Genomic DNA, 22160 nt, shown 5'->3' with positions numbered 1-22160 from the left:
TATTTTGCTATTCATGGCAACATGTTACACATTTAAATTCAATACCGCAGTGGCACTCCTTTGAGGTTTAAAATTTATTGGAAGACTTATCCGAAAAATGTATGCGCGCCTCTGCGACTTTTCTACCAGGAGAGCACGCTCCCGCAGGAGGTGGACGGTGCTCTGTTGCGCAGCCAGTTTGTTCATCGGACCGCCCCGAGTCAGCTGATATGCCGGCCTGCGCACGCGCACAACCTCGCCCCTTCGAAGCCGGCAAGTATTGACGTCGGTAAAAACATTGGGCCGACGCGTAAACTTTCCGCAATTTTTCACGCCGGCTCACGACATACTAAAAAATCGAATTTAGACGATCGAAATCACGCCATGAACTATACTGTTTTTTGGCTGTATCGATTGCTATGCGCACGAATATGTAATCGTAAGCCAAAACTACCCATCCGAAAAGAGCTATTAAATTATTTGATAAGCAGGCCTCTCGAGATATATATTTTTAATGTTAAAATAATTTACGTAAATAAAGGTAAATTACAAATGAAAGGTGGATTTTGATTGGGTTTGATCCAAATTATTCTTCGTGTCTTAATTTTGGGCTACCTTTACAATTTCGAGTTCTCTTTGCAATTTTCGGCCGACGTCCCGCTAGCAAATTGGCCATTACCGGAAACTCCTACAGGATCTCATACAAGTATAGAGGTGTATTTGCACACTAGGAGACCACTCCCAACTATCACAAAGCCATTCCCGTCGAACGCATAAAAAGGGATGAACAATAATGACTACGCCATTTGAAAGCTGGAATATTTTTTGCGAAGTGCCAGGGTGCTTTTGCGGAAATTGCGCTATCGGGGATAGGAGATAGGAGATAGGAGCGGGGTACCAGGGAAGCAGGCGGGTGCCGCAGAGCGGGCGGCGGGGGGTTCTCCAGCCGGCTGGGCAGCCACAGCTGTCATTCGTGGAAGAACACGCGCCGCGAACACACTTCTCTTGCTAGTACCGGTACTTGTCTCCCAACCGCGAATATTCTCTCAAAGTATTAATATTCTTACATCTCAGGCTATGCTGTCTACCAGGGTAGCATAAGAGCGAGCGGGTGACTCTGCAGAGACTGCAGGCTCGCTCCGGCGCCGGGGGCCGCCCTCACCCCACGGGAGGTGAGGGGACGTCCAAGAACTGTCCAGATTCAACTTCCATCGCATTTCTAGTCCAGTCTAGTCATGGAGGTTTCCACGGGAAACCTCGACGAGACCAAGTTGGCTGAGAAGCCAGGGTCTGCGAAAGACGATCACGAGACCGCGATGGCTGAAAAGCCAGGGTCATCTAAAGACGACGACCGTTCCGTGTCTCTGGGAGCCGAGTTGAGCATGGGAGTCCCTCCTCCCAGCCCCCTCACCGGCTGCTACCTCCTCATCATCATCGGAGAGCCCTACTCCCAAGAACACAAGGAACTTATTCTGCAAAGACTCGCTAAAGGTTTGCTACATTCAGACAATCATTCTTTTTATTTTTATTTATTCAAACTAATAATTTTTTTTAAAGCATCCATACATTTTTATATTGCGCAACACCTCTGAAATATTAAAATAAATCCAGCATGGAAACTGAAATGCATAATTTGAATGTATTTGAGCAAATAAACTTCATTCAACATTCATTGAAAAGCGTAGTTATTTGTATTTTCTTATGGCTTCGTCAAATATTGATACGTCATTTAGAGGCACTTTTGCATGCAAAATAATTTGATCGCTTTTTAACGTACCCACATGCATTTATTTGACAATATTATTCAATTGCATCGGAACAATAAACTGAGTTATTGACGAATGTTTTTTATTGCAATATTGTTCAATTAAAATTCAAGTCAGAAGCATTTATCCATACTGTGTTTGCTTAATAGTTCAGAAGTGCTAATGCATGAAAATTGTTATTTACTTGACAGTAAACAAAGTGTCATTTGTCGGGTAATTCTGTCGAAATTGTTTTTATATTTTTTTCTAGGATTACTGCTCTTTTATTTTTCTTAATGAAAATATATTGTTCCATATAAGGTAAGCCATTTTGTTAGGAATCTTTTTGAAAAAAAAAATTTGGTTATGACGAATTTGCCCATGACGTAAAAACAAATTGAATTATAAAAAATCATATCGCTGATACAAATCAATTTATGATTCATCAAAAAAAGGTTAATCGATTTTCTTTCAAAGGGTTGTCTGATGAATAGGCAACATATAAAGGGGAAATTGCATAAAGGGGTCGGCATAGGTCTACCAGTCTAACAGAAGACATGACGGTATTTTATTTAATTATCATAGCTACCGGCATGAAGTATGATGTAACTATTATTGTCCGCCGATAAGGCTTATTGTCTCGCCTTCACATGATTGGTGATCGAAATAACGCCTTGTTGATACCAAGCGATGCCCTATGCACCATTTGGGGCAAAAAACAACCGTTTTCACGTTGTTATTTATGTTTTTTTTATGAAAATTGAAAATGCAAAAAAATATATATATGTGATATGTTCATCATTTGTTAAAAAAAAAAGAATAGAATGATACCGGTGAATATATTTGAGTTGATATTTGTTCATTAATATTGAAGTCATGGCCTATGTTGAGCTGGCTTCACTATTGTAAAAGTACCCTACCAGCCGACGGGAAATAAGTAGTAAGAATTCCCGGAAAGGCTTTCTACACTTAATTTACATGAATGCAATGGTTGACAAAAAGCTTCAACATAAATTCACAATTACCTACAGACTTAATTCTTTAAATAACTGTTTTTTATTATCATTTATAATACTTGTCTTCTTCTTTGAACGCACCAAGACCTCGATCATTCATCACTCCAAATTAGTATCGTACGACTGAAAATCATCACGATTTACTGATTTTGACCTTTCACTGGCCTTTTGGTCTCTTGATCTTGCCGGTATATTTTCAGTGACCCACATCACCAAATATGATATATATAAAAAAATAGGTATAAGTATTTTATCTATCTGAAATAAATGATCAATAAATAAAATAGCATAATAAATTATAGCAAAATACAAATCAAGAACATTTTTTCATTAATTTCAAGAATTTATAATTTTTATTGCTACCCGCCGGCATTTAGTACTTAGTAACAGCATGACGATTCCCTTATAAACTTGTATAAATATAATTCTGCAGCTTTCTATCGAAATCCTTAACTAAACATGTTCTCCTAATACTTCAAATTAAATTAATGCCTTTTGCGCTCTTTTTCTCAACAACTGGCGCATGGGGTACTGAAGCATTGATGCAGCCTTGTCTTGATTGATAGCTAAAAGCCTTTTGTTTCGTTTGGTAGATCAGAGTAACAGGAGTCCAACAGGAGGAGTCTATTCATTTAGCGGACTTTGTTTTTTACCGTCGGCATCGAAAAAATATAATGGTTTGATCAAATATATACATCCCTTATGCGTGATTTACCTCCTATGATTATTATTTGAATACATTTTTAACATATGGAAGGATTGACTTTTTTTTATTTTCTTGTGTTGTTCTTGTATTTCTACTATTTCTTTTTCTTGTATTTCTATTGACTATTGTTCGCCTCCGTAGTGTAATGGCCAGCACGCTCGGCTACCGTTCTGGAGGTCCCGGGTTCGATTCCCAGGGGGGGTAAAATAAATATAAGTGATTTTTTCACTGTACTATTTATTCAATATTACCCTGGACTGGTACCTGAAGCGGAGGGCTGATCACCTTTCCTTCGTGTGTAAACGATCAAGATAACACTGCGTTGGTATTACGCAGTGCCTTATGCACCATTGTGGTGCGGATAAGGATTTTATACATATGTTTCCGTTTTAATCTTTTTTGTGTTATCGAAACTCACAAAATTATATCTTCTATAATTGCAATAATTACTATTTGGACTTTTCGTATTGATAGCGCTTATATTAATTTCAAACGGCAATGTCATTTAACCCAGTAAACTACTACTCTCCTGGTATATTGGTGTCAAATAAGCTAACGGTTTGGGAAATAAGTGACAAGCAGTCGTCGGCCGAAAATTAACTGTATCTACCACCACAATTTTATTGAATTAGTTACATAAATGGATGGGTATTGGTCGAATGACCCATTGTACCATGTATGGCGTTATAAGGTCGTTATAATTTGCCTTTTTATATTAAAATATTAGTTTTTAAAAGACTGTTAGATTTTTTTACATTTAAATATTTATTGAGTTAAATATTCAACTAACGCCTTCTTTGTAGCCTAATTTTAAATGTTATTCAGTGCGCCTCTGAATCAAAGGAACTTTATTTTTTTCTGAATATATTTATAATTACATAAATTTTTTTAATCATCGTTCAAAGTAAAATGATACAAAAAAAGACTAATTTCTCTCTTCAAACATCTTACTGTAAAAATGAATAAAATCTAAGTTATCGTTGCTGTGACTCAGTCTAATTAAATAAAAAAATAAATGAAATGGGAAGGACACATTCCATATATTTTTAATGTCATCGTGCTTGTGATGTAATCAAAATATTACAAAACCTACGGAATATTATGCAATGCAAGTGACACCGGAAGAAGCAAGCTGTCGCTATGAGCAATATTTCGTATTAGTAGTTGCTGTTACGTTCAACAGATGGCGCTGCCATTTAAAGATATTTTTACCCGTTAATAACTTAAGGAGATTTAAAATAAACTACATAACAGTATTGTATTTTTATCTTGCTTCTTTTACCCCTCGCACTATCAACTTGATCCTTAATTATATGACAGCAAGGTGATCGTTCCTGCGCTCCTGCTTTCAGAAAATATAAAATTAAATTTTAAGGGACTTCTTTCCCATATAGCAGTAATGTTCTTCACTTTAAACTCCTTCATTTACGTTATCTATATTCCATGAAATATATTCCACTCAATATCTAATCTGTGACAAAAATCACAAGCAAAGTTGCATCTATGGGTATCTGATTCTCTACGGTGCCTTATGCACCATTAGATGCGGGTAGTCACTGGAGTAAGTTTAATTAAACTACAAAAAATTCAGGCGACTCACTATAAGTTTTCAGTCCATTTCTTTCAGCGGGTACCAGGGTAACATAAAATATAAGAGGTTTCTTTGACCTGCAACGATATTTGATATCAAAGCACTTGGCTTACCGGATACGGAAGTCGAGGCACGTCGTTCAACTGTTTAAGATGGCGGTCGATGTCTATGGCTGATAGTAACACGATTCATTCTTACGGCTATGGCTCAAGAGCTAACGATAATAACAGGAATTAGCATACAGACAGAAATGCATTGAATCGAATCTCAGATCTCGTTCTTACAGCTAGTAGTGCAACAATGAATCATCGTTATCTTTTATGGAAACAATTTCTCATACAAAACCAAAAAAATCCTTTTATTTGAAAATTTCCTTTGAATTTTCTGCGTTTTATTTTAAGAATATTCCTTTTATAGTTTTTTTTAAAGGTATTTGGGATATTTTTTATTGATGTTCAATTTTATAAATCTTTAAAATAAGACTGTTGATATGATTTTCAGTCGTTAGTCGTTTTTTTTGTCTTTTCGCGTGTTATCCGTGTAACATTTTTAATTTGTACTTCATTTCCTATCCGCAGCCAATGGTGTATGTCAGATTAATGGAGTGTTATTTTAGTCGTGAGTGTCAAGAAGGGATAATTAGTTTTAGATAGTAAAATAAGGATGAAAACAGTCTAAAAATGCTAAAAGGCATTTTAAATGCTATTTCTCAGACGCATTGCGGTAAATTTTTATATGATGGATTTCCAATCGTCAAAAGGGTAAAGAAATGTGTAATCAGATGGTTTGGATATTTAAAGTAATCGAATGATGATATAGATTTTCGATGATGACATTCTGAGAATAAAAAGCCTAAGAAAGTCGAAAAAGATCAAATATGCTTCGAAAAATAAGAAAGGGTTGGAACTATGAGCTTTGATATAATTAGAGATATAAAATAATAGTTTTAGGATTTATCTTCTCTGCCTAATCCTGCGGCGAACCGATGTGATAAATAGGTAGTGAGTTGGTTAGTTTGTATTTTCAAGACAACTGTGAACAATTGCCGTCTCTGGCGGCCATCGAACCCAAAACCACGTACTGTAGCTAAATGCGGTTACCACTATTTTAAGAAAAACGAAGTTCATTTTTATGATAAAATAAAATTCATTAGCTAATTTAATTCATTTTAATATTAATTGGTTAGAAATGTATCCTTTCATTTAAAAGGAATATAATTTAGTGTCGAGTTGTAGGAATTAGTAACCGTATACGTTTACTTATATTTCTAAATTTCTTTGGTTGAAACTGTTTAAAAGAGATTGACTGAATACTAGATCGACCAACTAGCCGACTATAGAGGGTCGGTCATTTTTAAGTCGAGTAATACGAGTAGTAGAATAGTGGAAACTATAGATACATTCAATTAAACATATTTTTCTACTACCGATAATTTGTCATCCCGTGGTAAATTAACAAAAAGGTCTTATAAATCTGGGGTTTTACTATTATTTTTTGACATTTCATCAAAGATGAAGAAGAATATGGAAGTTTGGGCATTTACGGGGCTGACGACCGTCATAGGCTGGTTTAGGTGATCACTTTACACACGTGTAACTTTCACCAATTCTACACATTGACAATCACACTACTCAAATTCTTGGAAGTTCTTTATATGTAAACCAATTTTGAAACATTGTCTTTGAATCACTAGAACTTAACAAGAGACATCTATTAGTGAGATGAAAAGCGACAAATTTGTCAAACCGACAAATCTAGGGTTTTAGATAAGTCGGCTTGACATGCATCTTTAATTTCAATTCTCGGCTCATCTAAACACTTAGTGTGGTTGTCAATAATAGGTAGAATTAGTAAATGTTACACATGTGTAAAGTGATCACTTAAATCAGCCTACGACGGTCGTCAGCCCCGTAAATGCCCAGACTTCCATTTCCTTCTTTATCCTTGATGAGACGTCAAGAAATACAATTTCACAATAATTTTGGAGCTTTTTATTAGTCGTTGTTTTCAGCCTGAAACTATAATAGTTCATTTCAGAGTGCCACTTTAGAGGATCTCGTAGTAATCGTATCGTGAAATTTCGCATTATAGGGTAATCCATTAAATAAACTTTTCTTCCAATGACGCAATACGCTTCATGCGTTGAAACGAGTGATCATTTTTAGGTACAATTCATACTATGAGTAATGTACTTAAATATAATTTGTGCATTTTTTACCCTGCAAAGAATGCGATGATGCGTATCACCAACACGTGATTGAATCAAGTGGTAATTGCTCCGGCCTTGAGACGAGAACTCCCGTGCAAAAAGATACATTATCACAAAATACAAATTATTTATCTCACAGTAGGTGTTCGTAAACGATGTAAGCACATATAGCTCACTCCTTTCAAGAACGTCATAAATAAATAAAAAACTTGATTTTTCAGGAGAACATTTTTAAAGTTTAAAAATATAATACAATGTATGTCCGCCTCCGTAGTGTAATGGTCAGCACGCTCTGCTACCGTTCTGGAGGTACCGGGTTTGATTCCCAAGGGGGGTAAAATAAATATAAGTGATTTTTTCCCTGTAATATTTATTCAATATTACCATGGACTGGTACCTGAAGCGGAGGGCTGATCACCTTTCCTTCATGTGTAAGCGATCAAGATAACACTGCGTTAATAGGACACAGTGCCCTATGCACCATTGGGGTGCAGATAGGGGTTTTATTATTATTATTATTAAAAATAAACATCAAGCCACTTATTGAACTTTTTACAGTGCAAAAGATCTTTTAAGGTTTAACCTGAAAGTTTTTTCTCCATTTGAAAAAATTTACTATTTTTAAAAAAATAATTAAACAATACCATTTGTTCAAAATGGAAAAACAACACTTTCTGCACTATAGCCGGTAAATATTAAGTTCAAAATATGCCGTTTTTGCTGGGATATAGTACATTTTCTGGGCATTCCGAAAACATGCACAAATGAAAATTGTCGATTTTTGATTTATGACGTTCTTGAAAGGAGTGACCGACATATGAAGACGGTATTCGCCAAATCTGATGTTTAGACGGGTTTCATCGTATGCTATATTATGTTTCCCGGATACATAAATAATAAAACAAATATTGATTATTTTACTGCCTTATGAATCACAGAGCGGAAACCGATTTTGTTAGTTGGTATTATAATATTTTACGCCTAAGCCTATTTGATTACGGTCCAGAATTTGATCCTAGGCAGGTAAAATAATAATAATAATGCTTTATAAATGTTACGCTAGTAATTGGTGTCTACCTCTATAGTGTGGTGGTTAGCGTACTTGGCTTCCGTGCTGGAGGTCCTTAGTTTGATATCCGAGGAAGGTTATATATTTTATATCACCATGGGCTGGCATCTAAGGCACTGAACTGATGACCTTGCTATCATGTATCTTACGATCCGAATAGCATACTCGCATTTACTTTGATAGCAATTACTTTATGGTTATTCATTTTTATTCTCATATTTTTTTAAAGAAAAATGTTAGTAATATTAATTTAAAACCATAAGTCGATTTGTGGTTATATATTTATATTACTAATATTTTTGTAAAAAAATATAAAAGTAGGCATAACATTCCATCGAAGCGGTGGTGCCTTATGCTCTTTTGTTTGCGGATATAGATTAAATAGAGAAAATGGTAACTGAAGTGCAAAACTGATCACCATGCCTTGAACCTATCAACGGTGAATTAAACCCTGCATCCATGGTCAGATTTTCTTAAAATAATGTAAAAATCTTATTTGTTACGTTACGAAATTGCTTTTTTCATTAATATTTCATTTAAATAAATATAAAAGTCATCTAATATATTTACTTCAATAAAGTAGTCTTTTCATCCGCCTACTCCAAATGTAATTAACTGTAAGTACATATAATACGAGCCTTATTTGAATAATGATAATTTAGACGATCTGCAAATATGAATTCGGCAACGTTGAAGATAAAATTGCACTCACGTACTTACTTACTTTAGATCCACATATGTGGCGAACGTAAATATAATTTTGCATGTAGATGTATTTACATAAATTATCCTCTCAGGAACGCATCGAACCTTGTCGCTTCATTATATAATATTCATTAATAGATTCTCCTAAAATAATTATATTTTGCTCACATCTTTGATTATAATCTCTTGTTATTAAGTAATTTTATGGTAAGACGTTACACGAAAATTATGCAATTAATCCAAGATGTGTAAAGTGTGCTGTTAATTCACCACCAATTATTATTTACCGTTAGCTAAAATAAATAACCTAATCTAAATTGAGTTATGAAGAAAATACAAGAAAAAATATTGGAAACATGCAAGTGTATACGTTTTGAATAATTGGCATTTATGAAGGCTATATTGTAGAGTATAATTTTTTAAGTTTATTGCCTTAGCATTCACTTGTAGTTAGATATTTTGAAATTGTAAATCAGAACACTTTTTTTTAACACTTGAGTAAAGTATATTTATTATAGCTAATATGTTGAAATAAATATATTTTTTTTACACGTGTGTAAAGTGATCACTTAAACCAGCCTATGACGGTCGTAAGCCCCGCAAATGCCCAGACTTCCATATTCTTCTTCATCCTTGATGAGATGTCAAAAAAGAATATGAAAATAACTCCTGTAATTGGAGATAATCCAGATGTTGTGAACAAGTATTTGGACACACTCAAAATGTTGTAAAATAAATATTATTCAAGTGATAAAAAACAAGTGTTTTCATCTACAATTTAACTTTTTTAATCATGGTTTTCAGTGAGTATCCTATTAATACGTTTTAATTTTCCACTTTTCATAAACCACTGAATGAATAAGTTGAAAATTTTGTTAAATTAATAATTATGTACTCTAATTTTACATAGGTGAACGTTACATACGTGTATAAAGTGATCACTTACGCCAGTCAAAAGCTAGGTCGTACATATCATCATACATTTTCAAATCCTTATACATTACACAATTTTGTGACTCGGTTTTTTTCAACAATGGCAGTCTTATTCTATCCTTATTTCAAGTAATATGTTCAACAGTATTTTATCCTTAAAATATTTAGGTAATTTATTGTATAAAAATTTATATTTAAAGATCAGCATATTTAATAACCCAGCGTATGAAAAAATGTATTAAAACTGCGAGTGAGTGAGTGAAAAACTGTGTGCTAGAAATACATACTCGTATACATGTGTGCAGTAGAATCGCGTTATGTGATGATTTATGAACGTTATAGATAATATCTATTCAGTTCGGTGACGTTTGATATCAGCGTGATCGTTTGCATATCATTATACAATAACAGCAATTGGATTTCTCATTAATCACGGCACACATCTATACATCTTCTTTCGTTGTTTTGCTTACTTTAGTCTTTCCACTGTTTTATCTATCACGAAGAAAATAATACAACACATTAATTTTAATAAGCAATTATTTAAAATTCTTTCATTTTATGAAAACCAAAATGTAAAAATAAAAAAAAACAATTAAGAATAATACTTCTACTAAAAAACCTAATATTCAGGGTATTATTAATATTAATATTCAGGGTTTTATTATTCAGGGAAATATTCAGGCTTTCGATTTTTTTAAAATATTGAAATAAAATTAATTTCTCTGAAATACTAGACTGCTACACTACCACAGTGTATAACATATGCCAGGGTACTTATAACATTTTTGTTTTCAAGTAATAACGTTAAAAACCCAATTATTTTGAGAATAATATAAATTAAAAATATTCTCCAATTAAAAAAGAGCCTAAGGGTAGAAATTTAATATAGTACATACAGTTTGCGAAAAAAGGTTGACAATGAAAGTAATGAAAAAGACGGCAAATTATTTTTGTTACGAAAAAATAAAAGGTCCCCTTTTTTCATGTTTAGGGTTTTTTAATTAAAATTTGTTTTAGTTGCTTACATCGTCAAGGCTTTAATTAAAATATATTATTTCTGATGCTTGCTACGTTAAAAAATAATAAAAATTAATTTTGGACCACTGAAATTTAAAAATACATGACAACATATGTTATGTACATTAATAATTAACATCAACGATCTGTTTAATTAGGTCGAAAAATACAAGTATAATTTTGAGAAAAACATTATAATTTTTTTGAAATATTTTGTGTGAGCCAAAAAAGAATTTAAATTAATAAAATTGTTTCATAACATAAACGCTTTTATCTAAATGACTTTATTATGAAGTAGATTCGAAAAATGTTATTTCGCCGCCTGAAGGTCTCACAAATGCTATAAGGAGAGCAGAAACACAAATAGAGAGACAAATAATGAAAACGTTCATTACACCACGAAATCCGGTTGTCGGTTCACCGATCCAGACTTTGATAAAATCGTGCATTGTGATAAAATTGATACCTCTTCCATCTTACGCTTTTTGGGTCAGTCCGATAAATAAATCGTGAAAGTATAAAGATTGCAAGATCTTCCTTGGTCTGAAATAATGCATTTTATATCGGCTCGCTCTTATTTCAAAACGGGTTACAAAATAATGTAAACACATGCGGATGCGGATAACCGCACCCCAATGGTGCATAGGGCACCGCATCATATAAACGCAGTGTTATCTTGATCGTTAACACATGAAGGAGAGGTGATCAGCCCTCTGCTTCAGGTACCAGTCCAGGGTAATATTGAATAAATATTAGAATGTAAAAAATCATTCGTATTTATTTAACCCTTAATCAGGAATCGAACCCAATACCTCCAGAACAGTAGCCGAGCGTGCTGACCATTACAGTACGGAGACGGACAAAAATAGATAAAAGTAAGTCATAAGACCTATAAATAGTTCCATATTCTTCTTCGTCTATGTCGAGATATCGAAAAATGTAAAAATAACTCCTAGTGAAGATAACCCAGATATGTGAACAAATATTTGGACGCAAAATGTAAATATGTTTTTAATAATACATTTGAACCGTTGTGACTCTTCCTGTATAAAATCCACCAGGAACGCAGAATTTGATATCGATATTCCAACCTCGTTCTAATAAAACGGGACATCCGTTCCTAGCCAGTATGAGCGGTGAATATTTCATTTTTATGTAAAAGAAGCCTCGGAAATCCCCCGTGGTCGCGAAGAGTGTTTGTGTGGGTTCCGCATATATGGTATACATGTTTAGCAGGCTATATAATTAAATTGTCTGAGAATTTCTATTTTATTATTCGTGGATACTTTACACCTTTAAATACTGATACTATGTTCATTATTTCATTATGCCTTTTCCACTCAGGCAAAAAGTATAAGTACAATACAATACTGTATAATATACAATACAATACAATACAATACTGTTTTCAGCGTTGGCACTAATGCAAGATTTAGATTGCATCTCGGCTAACGGCGATAAAATCTGCAATGCTCCAAAATGGATGGGAAAAAGCAAAAAGCCAAACTAACGGTCTTCCGATTACCGCAGCCAGATATTTTAAGCACTTTACAGCTCTTGATAGTGTAATATAGCATTGTGATTGAGTTATTCACATCTTATGAACTCCTGGTAACTTTATTATTTAATGCCTTAATTGACTTTACTCATAAAATAATTTACGGGATTTGTAACAATTTTTAAAATGTGTATTTTAAAAAATAAACTGATTAAACAAATTAGCTAATTAGTGAAAAACATTACTGTTAAGTAATTAGTAAAAAATGATTAGTGCAATTATTTAACATCCTCCCACCATAGATGTCTCTAGTGAAGTATATTGAGTTCAAGAACTGTGTTTCGAATTTAATCAATTGTGGCTGTCAATAATGTGTAGAGTTGGTGAATGTTACACGTGTATGTGATCACTTAAACCAGCATATGACAGTCGTAAGCCCTGTATATGCCTAGACTTCCATATTTTTCTTCATCTATATTGAGATGTCAAAAAATAATGCTAAATTATTTTATGTCATGAAATTGGGTCAATAATTAGAATTACTGATAAATTTACAAAAAAATAATAATTTATTACTTTTAAAACGTATAATGTCTTAAATACAGAGTGTTGGTTAGTGGATCGAATTCAACCAAAGATACATTAAAATAAATCACCTTCAAATTGGTATCTTTTTTGTAAGAAAGGAATTTTATGAGCCGTGAAATTGATTTTATAATAATGATTACTAGTTTTGTTATAGCCTTTATATAAAAAATATTGGTCTGTATACTGAGGTTTGCATTTTTAATGATTTTTCGCAATAATATTTGTCATTTTTACAAACATTATTAGAATAAGCATATTTTACGTAACGTTTTTAAAACATTTTTCAAATTTATGTACTCGCACATACTTATAAAATAAATAAAAATAAGCATAAAATAAATATTGTAATATTTTATGCGAAAACTATATTTTTAATAAATGAATTAATAATACATATAAGTTTGAAAAATAGGCAAAAATGACATATGTTTTTAATATGTTATCTTTTGCTCACTAATAATAATAACAATAAAAACATACAAATGTTTGACATTGACAATAACTTTAGTAAAGATTTTATTTTATTTTATTGATTTTTTTTTATAACTGTTATACCTGCTAGGTGTGTACCAAGTACTTACTTTAAAATAACGTTTCAATAGAATACTATGTACAACATTTTGAGTGTGTCCAAATACTTGTTCACAAAATCTGGATTATCTCCAATTACAGGAGTTATTTTCATATTATTTTTGACATCTCATCAAAGATGAAGAAGAATATGGAAATAGTGAAGTTCTATTGATTCAAGAACAAAGTTTCTAAATTGGTTCATATATACAGAACTTCCAAGAATTTGAGTAGTGTGGTTGTCAATAATGGGTAGAATTGGTGAATGTTACACGTGTGTAAAGTGATCACTTAAACCAGCCTATGACGGTCGTCAGCCCCGTAAAAGTGATCACTTTACACACGTGTAACATTCACCAATTCTACCCATTATTGACAACCACACTACTCAAATTCTTGGAAGTTCTGTATATATGAACCAATTTAGAAACCTTGTTCTTGAATCAATAGAACTTCACTTTTTCCATATTCTTCTTCATCTTTGATGAGATGTCGAAAATAATAAGAATACTATGTTATTGATCTATGCTGTGATTTAGATCTTATTAAAGAATTTGATCAAATTAGAGAAAGTTAAGGTTGTAATGTATTTTTTTATTCGTTTTTACTTTTTTATAACTCTTAAGCGGTATGTTAGAAAATGTCTTAATGTAATATGTAGTAGGTAATTGGACTGTGTTGATGTTGAATTTAAGAACGATAAGTACTCAGTAAAGTTACTTGTAAGGAATTAAGAAAAGAGTTAAATGCGAATTTTTGTAAACAATAGATAAGAAAAGGTTTTATTTTAAAGCAAAATTTCCCCCGAGAATAACTTAGAAGCTTTAAGTAACGAAAGGAATCTAAGGACTGCGAGTGGTTTTCAACTTTACAGTTTTTACAATTTCTTTTCGTATTCTCCAATTCATCGATTCATTTGATTTGAAACCAATCATATAGTTTAACCATTTTAGTGCTGAGATTTTTTTTACATGTATGCTAAATTCTCTGAAGATTTTTTTGCTCAAATGGTCCATTTCGAATTCAATAACGTCAAGTTTATATAAAACAAATATATCCCTTTTTTTCGAAAGAAAAGATAAAATTGATTATTTGTGAATATTATTGGCAAAATAGAACTTTAGAATCGCGCACTCTACGACACAACCTCCCAGCTCGGCCACCAAAATACGCTAGCATAATCGTCGGTATATAGACGCCCGTGCTTTTGGCAAAGTATTCCAGAGTCGATATATCGACTATCAGTGCTCTAATATTTCATAACAGCTTTTAATGATTATTAAATTTCGTATTTTTTGAAAATTGATTTCAATTACATTTTTATGATTTTTCTAGGAAACCCGATTGCTTTATTTGATTAAAATGTAACCAGATATTTTCTCCATTTTCAACGAATAAATTCTGAAGTGACCATCTATTTTTCCCTTCAGAATAAAGTTGTTTTCCGGAATGTTTTTCATGTAATCCGGTTTAAAAAAATAATGTTGAAAATATATTTGTTTTTCTTGAACATACGAACTGTTTTCTCGAATTTTGAGATATTTAGTGATGAATGGAGATGCTTATAACGGATGCCCCGATAAATCAAGTTTAACGGTTTTTATGTTATTTTTATGGTGAAAATTGACATATTTGTTTGTACTTAAGGGAGTGAAGGAATTTCAGTATCAAAATTCTGATGTTTTAACATAAAATAAAATAAAAACACAATGTACGTAAATACTTTTATACTTAATACTATTTCTAAAACTCACGTACTCGTTAAACAATTGATGTTTTTTCTAGTCGCAATTTACTTCCTGATTGTATATAAAGCACCGCATAGCATCGACGTGGTAATAAAATATTTATTTTAGAACTTATGAAGGCAGAATGGTTAGTCCAAACGTTTCAGATTTTTGATTCTTGAACTGGAATATATTTGATAGGATAATAATAAGTTATGCGAAGAAGCTTAGAATGAAACACATAACTACCATGTGGAATATGAAAATGAAAGTATATATGTACATACAAACATGTATACATATTTACATACATATACAATGTATATTCGCACCCACTGGTGCATAAAGCACTTCATCTCATTGCATCATCGCAGTGTTTTCAAAATTGTTAAATATGTGAAGGCAAGGTGATCAGTCCTGCGCTTCAGGTACAAGTCCAGGCTGATTTTATGAAATTTCATAAATATCAGAATAAAAGATCACGAATATTTAATGCGAACCTCCTAAAAACTGAACCTGGGACCTTCAATACTATAGCCAAAAGCGTTAACCATTACACTATGTTGGGTTTTGACTTTTTAACTACACGTGTAAAAAATCTGAAAGTAAGGTTTTGAATTTTTTTTTTCAATAAAAATAATTCATTCAAGTTACTGCTTTGCAAACAACGATAATATGTGCACTGAAGTCGACTTTGGTACAGCTTGTAATTCCGTAAATATGCGAACTTTTCTTTTGCCTTTTTTCCAAGTCTGCGTGGTTCAGATGTTATTTTTAGTTTATGTGTAACCAGTTCGGTCTGAAAAGTTGCATACTTACTAAATACAGATTTGCTGGTGATAACAGTACGTTGCAAATCAAAAACAGAAAATGGCAATTTCTGTGTCGGTAGTATTTCTTTTGAAATGGAATCTAAAATTTGTTATTTTAATAATTCGTTGATTATGAAAATAATATTTCAGAATTACGTTGATTAAGAAAAATTATTCATTAAAGTGTTTCTGACTTTAAAATACTAAAAATAAGCTTTACTGGAAAACAAATTTAAAGCAATCGACGACCAAATAAATTTGATGCTGTAAATTTCTTAGATAAAACCCAAATAAAATATATTTGGGGTAAAAATAAATAAATAGATTAAATTATTTATTCTTACTAGTGATCGATTGATACCTATAAATACACGCGGCTGAGTTATTTATATCCAAATAATCAATTGTACGCTTCAGACACTAATCTAGAGAATTATTTCTATTTGAATATTTAGAAAATATACAAATTGTACTTGATTAAATTGAATTTAAGATCACAAATCGTAGACAACCATATTTTTTTTTATAAAATATTTTAATTGAAACAAAAATGTTCTTACTCAGTTATTATTTTTTATTCAGTTCAATGGATTTATTTTTAAAGTCAAAATGGTTTTTCATTGTTAAAATATAGGTCGAGTAGATTGAATATTTTTATTTTTACCAGGACAATATGAACAACAATAGTGGTTATTACGAACATATAACCCTCAAATTTTATTATAGAGTTCGAAACACAGTTTTGCTATAACATGAATCTTCTCTCCCTTCATTACTCCCTGGAGTGAACGCGACAAATACCTATATTTCCAATAATCGCAAGAACCATTACCCACAATATTTGTCGTTATTTTTACGATAAGCTATCATAATCTAGATTCTGGCAGAAACCTTTCTTCGATCGGATAAGCTATCCTTGTAAAGAAGACAGATAGTTATCGTTTTCCATATTTATTGCGTTATTTCTTCGATAAAAATAAATCCACTGATCATGGATAGAAATTGAATCCAACAAATAATAGACATGAAGTTTAAGAGTTTGAGTATGGCATGGTTTTTTACTCCAATTTTGATTAGTAATTTTTCGTATAAAGTTCATCATATGGTTTTTGGGTACATAATAAGTACACAGATTCCTACATTTTTTTTTAAAGTTAACGAGATGAAATTTTATAGAATCATAATTGATACAGGGTTTTCACTTCAAATTAAGTATTTTATAAACTAAATAGGACGCCTTACAAGTCAAATTGGACGCTATATTATATTTTATAGAAAAAGTTATATTCTTAATAGTACTACATACTTTACACAGTCAATGTGAATACCTGCCCTCATACATTATTCTTAAGACTAGCAATTGCGTTAGTCTTCAAGTTAGAAAGCCTGCCGGGCGCGCTGTCATAGTCAGTGCGCGCGATGTGTACTTAAGTTTTCAGACAAGATTTTCAATACTACTTTGAATCATGAGTACTATGAATGTATTTAAAAAAAACTTTAAAAAAAAAATACAAAGTAACATACATACAATTAGTTTTGTAAGTCGTCCAAATTTATTAGTTAAACGTTGAATTTGATTAAAAATTCGTCCTATTTGGTTTTTAAAACGTCCATTTCAAGTGAAAAACCTTAATTACAAAAGCTTTTCCTATTTATTTTTCCTGGTGGATAATGCACCTTGACCTAAAATAAAATTATATTTCTCAAATAGAAAATTTATAAAGAATGGACTTAGTTACAAACTTTCAGTAGGAAAACACCATTTACATTTCAATAGTTACAAAATGCTGTGGTTTTGTTATTCAAATCAAAAGGTGAAATATCAACCCTTTGTGTTTTCGGTATGAATAAAGTTAGTACATTCAAACAAGGAAATCTTGTTATTTTTTAATCATGTTTTTGTGTTAGTTTCATATATTTTTTCAAATGCGACAAAAGCCACATTTTTTGATCGATTTTTTACATATGTAGGTCAAAGACTAGTTCATTTTTTCAAAATAATTGGTATAGCAAAGGAATGAGAACATTATTGTAGTAAAATATTGATTTATTTAATTAAGTAATGAATTTCTCACTGGTTAATTCCTTATTAGTTATGAAAAAATATACTAATTCGGTAAACGATTGAAAACTAAAATTTACGAAAACACAAAAATTCACTAACTGAAACATAGTTTTGAATTTTAAAATAATTACACAAGATTCAGTACATGTAGAATAATTTTTTTTATTAAGTTTAAATCTTTTTCATAACTATACTAGATGTTTTGGCCACGCGTTATTGTGGCTCAGACTGGTTAAATGGAAAAGATTGAAAAGATCATTTAACTCTAGGAGATGAAATTTTTTTAACGAACAAACCTTTTATTTTTTATAAGTATAGATTACGAGCACAAAGAGTTTAATGTTGCAAAATAATAAATAAATACGATTTGCATATACTCCCTCTATGCTTAGTACATCAGTGTGTAATAGTTATGACGCGGATTCATTTTACAATGTCTGAAACAGCGCTAAATAATCCGATCTAATCCAATAAAGCTTCTTTGTTGTATACATTTTTACCAACTAGTAATACTTGACTCCGAGTCAAAATGTTGGGACTGATCCGCAAGTCAATTTAGCAACTTTCACTATTGGTTTACGCTTTTTAAAGTGGCAATAACTTTCTGGGCCATTTAGCCTCAGACATATCGATTTTACAGGAAACAAGATCAAGGGCAACCATACAAAATATTAACTAAGTAGTTTAAGAGTCTGTATTCTATAATTCTGTTTAAAGTTGTCATATATAATTCATTATTTCTTCTTCTACGTATATACAATATATTCAATGCATATATAAAAATCTGTACTGTTTTTTTTTTTGCACGTATCTTTTATCCAACATTCGTTTTAAGCTACTCAAATATTGTGTATTTTTTACTCAGAAATTAGTCAGATAGTTGTTGAGTTCTCAATGTTGCTATAATATCCCGAAAAAATTCCGCCAAGCATTAAATAACAAGGAAGTGGTAATGTATAATACACTTTTTTATTGCCTTGACCGAGACAAAGAGGTATTATTATATTTAAAATTACTCAGACTTGAATAAAATATTTTTCAAGAATCCAATTGTGTCACTTAGTATGAGAAGTTCTACCAGATTGTGCCGAAAGTAGGTACCCATGAAATGGACAATTTTATAAAATACATATTTAAAGTGACAATTATTTCGTATGAAAAATCAATAAACATACATTGATTGTAGTAATATTAAAAAATAAATAACAGTAGATCATTGTCAAAGTTAAAATATACGTAAATATCATTTTCATAAACAGTTTGCCAAAAAAGATCCAAGATGTGGACAATGGAAATAAAAATTCGTCAGTTTTGCTGAAAATATTTATTGCTAAAATTATTATACGTCAACGTTTTTTTAAAGTAATTACGCTGTATTTTACATTTGTTTTATTCTCTTGGTCATACTGGAGGACTCAAATTCGACTTTAGGGGTAGGCAATGTAAATATCAGTATTTTTTACTAGGAGGTTGAGTGACTAAATTATTTAGAGAGACTTTCGGTAGTTTTTCCTCCAGTTTCTAAGCAGAAGTAGATAAAACGATAAACTTGTCATCGTCTCATCACTAAGCTCACTTTCTATTGATATTTCATATATACTATAAATTATATCTTGATAGAAATTTTTCGGAGATAAAATGCATTATTTTCGTACATAAATTTGGACATGCCCGAACTATTGTTAACAAGCATTGTCCTTTTTTAACACACTTTACCCTAATTAACTATACGAGTACATCCGTAATATGTAGCGCTACTATGATTGCGGTTTCGTAGTAAGGAAAACACAGTGATTTGTCCTTCTTTTTTCTAAACGCAATCACATCGTCTTAAAAAATCGTTTCAAATTGTCAGAATAATTATTATTAAAATTATGTTCTACTGACGAAATATAACAACCTTTTGGTGTAGTGGCAATTACTTCTAACTACCATATATGACGTCTCTTGTTCAATTATCTATTAACATATTCAATACTTTAATGGATATTGCCTAACACGTTGCTAATGATGGTATATTGTGTACTAAAAGTACAAATAAGTAATTTTTATTATCTTATTTTTGAGTAATTTACTCTCAAGATAAAGCTTCGATTCTGATGCACTGCTTTAAAACGCCACCGTCGAGTAATAATAAGTGCGTTTGGGTATCGTTTTGAAGGTCCTGGGTTCGATTCACAGGGGTCAAAATAAATATCTTCAGGTGTTTCCCAGTACGTAAAATAATCCAGTAAGGATCTTCAAAATAAAAGGGTCTCTGCTTAGTAAAAGCTTTCTTAATCCAGCCATAGATGGCTCTAGTGAAGTCACACATAGAGCGTCATGATTTTAATGATATATATGTAGGAGTTCCAAATAAATTTAGTAGCGTGGTTGTCAATCATGGGTAGAATGGTGAATGTTGCACGTGTGTTAAGTAATCACTTAACCAGCCTGTGATAGGTCATAAGCCCAGTAAATACTCAGACATACATATTCTTTTTAATATATAGCTCACTCCTTTCAAGAACGTCATAAATAAAATAAAAACTTGATTTTTCAGGAGAACGTTTTTAAAGTTTAGAAAAATAATACAATTTATTAAAAATTAATATCAAGCTACTTACTGAACTTTTTACTGTGCAACAGATCTTTTGAGGTAAAACCTGAAGGTTTTTGCTCCGTTTGAAAAATATTTAGTATATTTAAAAAAATAATTAAACAATACCTTTCCTTCATAATGCAAAAATAACACTTTCTGCTCTGTAGCGGGTAAATATTATGTTAAAAATATGCCTCTTTTGCTGGGATATAGTACATTTTCTGGGCATTTCGAAAACATGCACATCTGAAAATTAACGATTTTTTATTCATGACGTTCTTGAAAGGAGTGAGCGATATGTTGAGATGTCAAAAATGTAAAAATAACTGCTAAATGGAGAAACCCAGATTTGTGAACAAGTATTTAAACATACTCGAAATTTTGCTTAAAGGCTTGTTTTTAAAAACCTGAATTGAGTAAAGTATTAGAATTTTAAATCTAAAATAGGTATTTTAATTCATTATGGTTACAATGTATTCTAATTTTTTCAGTAAACTCTTTCAACCATGAAGCGCTAAGCGAATCAAGACATTTCAATTTGAGTGTTTAGAACCATATCAGCATATATGTATAAAATATTAAAATTTTCTCTCAATATCCAAAATCTAAAAAAACAGAAAATTCACTGAAATGTCCGTTTTTCAGTAATCCTGTTCTTGTATATTTTTAATTTTATCTTTTATTTTGAATGGATTAATGCATTTTGAAGTATGAGTAATTACAGGGCTTACGAACTGTTACATGACTGTTTATAACTTTACTCATGATTGACAATCACTCTATTCAAATTTCGGAACCTATATTTATGCTTATGTTGATATTTACTTTCAAATACTATCATCTCAGCACCATCTATGATTGATTTTACTAGCTTATAACATTGAAAGAGACCTATAAAGTATTTAAAAATATATGAAAGATTCTTCCGGAATTTATTTAACAAAATATTGTTTTATTTATCCATTTATTTAACAAATACTATTATCTCAGCACCATCTATGATTGATTTTACTAGCTTATAACATAAGTAGAGACCTATAAATTATTTAAAAATATATGAAAGATTTATATTATCCACTGACACTTCGTGATGGAATTGCATTTTTAATTTATTATTAGATTAAAACCAATATTTTTAGCTTTTCCACTTTTTTATTTGACCAGCGACCGGGTTTCGTCGTTACCGACATCATCAGACTGGACCAGTCTGATGATGTCGGTAACGACGAAACCCGGTCGCTGGTCAAATAAAAAAGTGGAAAAGCTAAAAATATTGGTTTTAATCTAATAATAAATAAAATATGAAAGATTCTTCCCGAATTTAATTAACAAAATATTATTGTTTT

The 22160-nt window shown here is 31.6% G+C and overlaps 1 protein-coding gene across 1 annotated transcript in view; it reads left to right on the top strand.

Moving 5' to 3' along the window:
• The first annotated feature begins 948 nt into the window (after window positions 1-948).
• Window positions 949-22160, top strand: part of LOC148309617 (uncharacterized) — a 166766-nt gene continuing 145554 nt past the window's right edge. The window contains exon 1 of the mRNA XM_088259739.1: window positions 949-1470. Within this exon, the coding sequence (XP_088115865.1) occupies window positions 1215-1470 (256 nt within the window). The 5' untranslated portion in view covers window positions 949-1214. The remainder of the gene's footprint in view (window positions 1471-22160) is intronic.

Source organism: Brachycentrus maculatus, unplaced genomic scaffold, assembly GCF_059751285.1.
Source record: "Brachycentrus maculatus isolate JH-2025_06_01 unplaced genomic scaffold, ASM5975128v1 h1tg000119l, whole genome shotgun sequence".
Taxonomy (NCBI): domain Eukaryota; kingdom Metazoa; phylum Arthropoda; class Insecta; order Trichoptera; family Brachycentridae; genus Brachycentrus; species Brachycentrus maculatus.
Note: the sequence above shows the minus strand (reverse complement) of the source record. Positions and strands in the feature narration are given on the sequence as shown.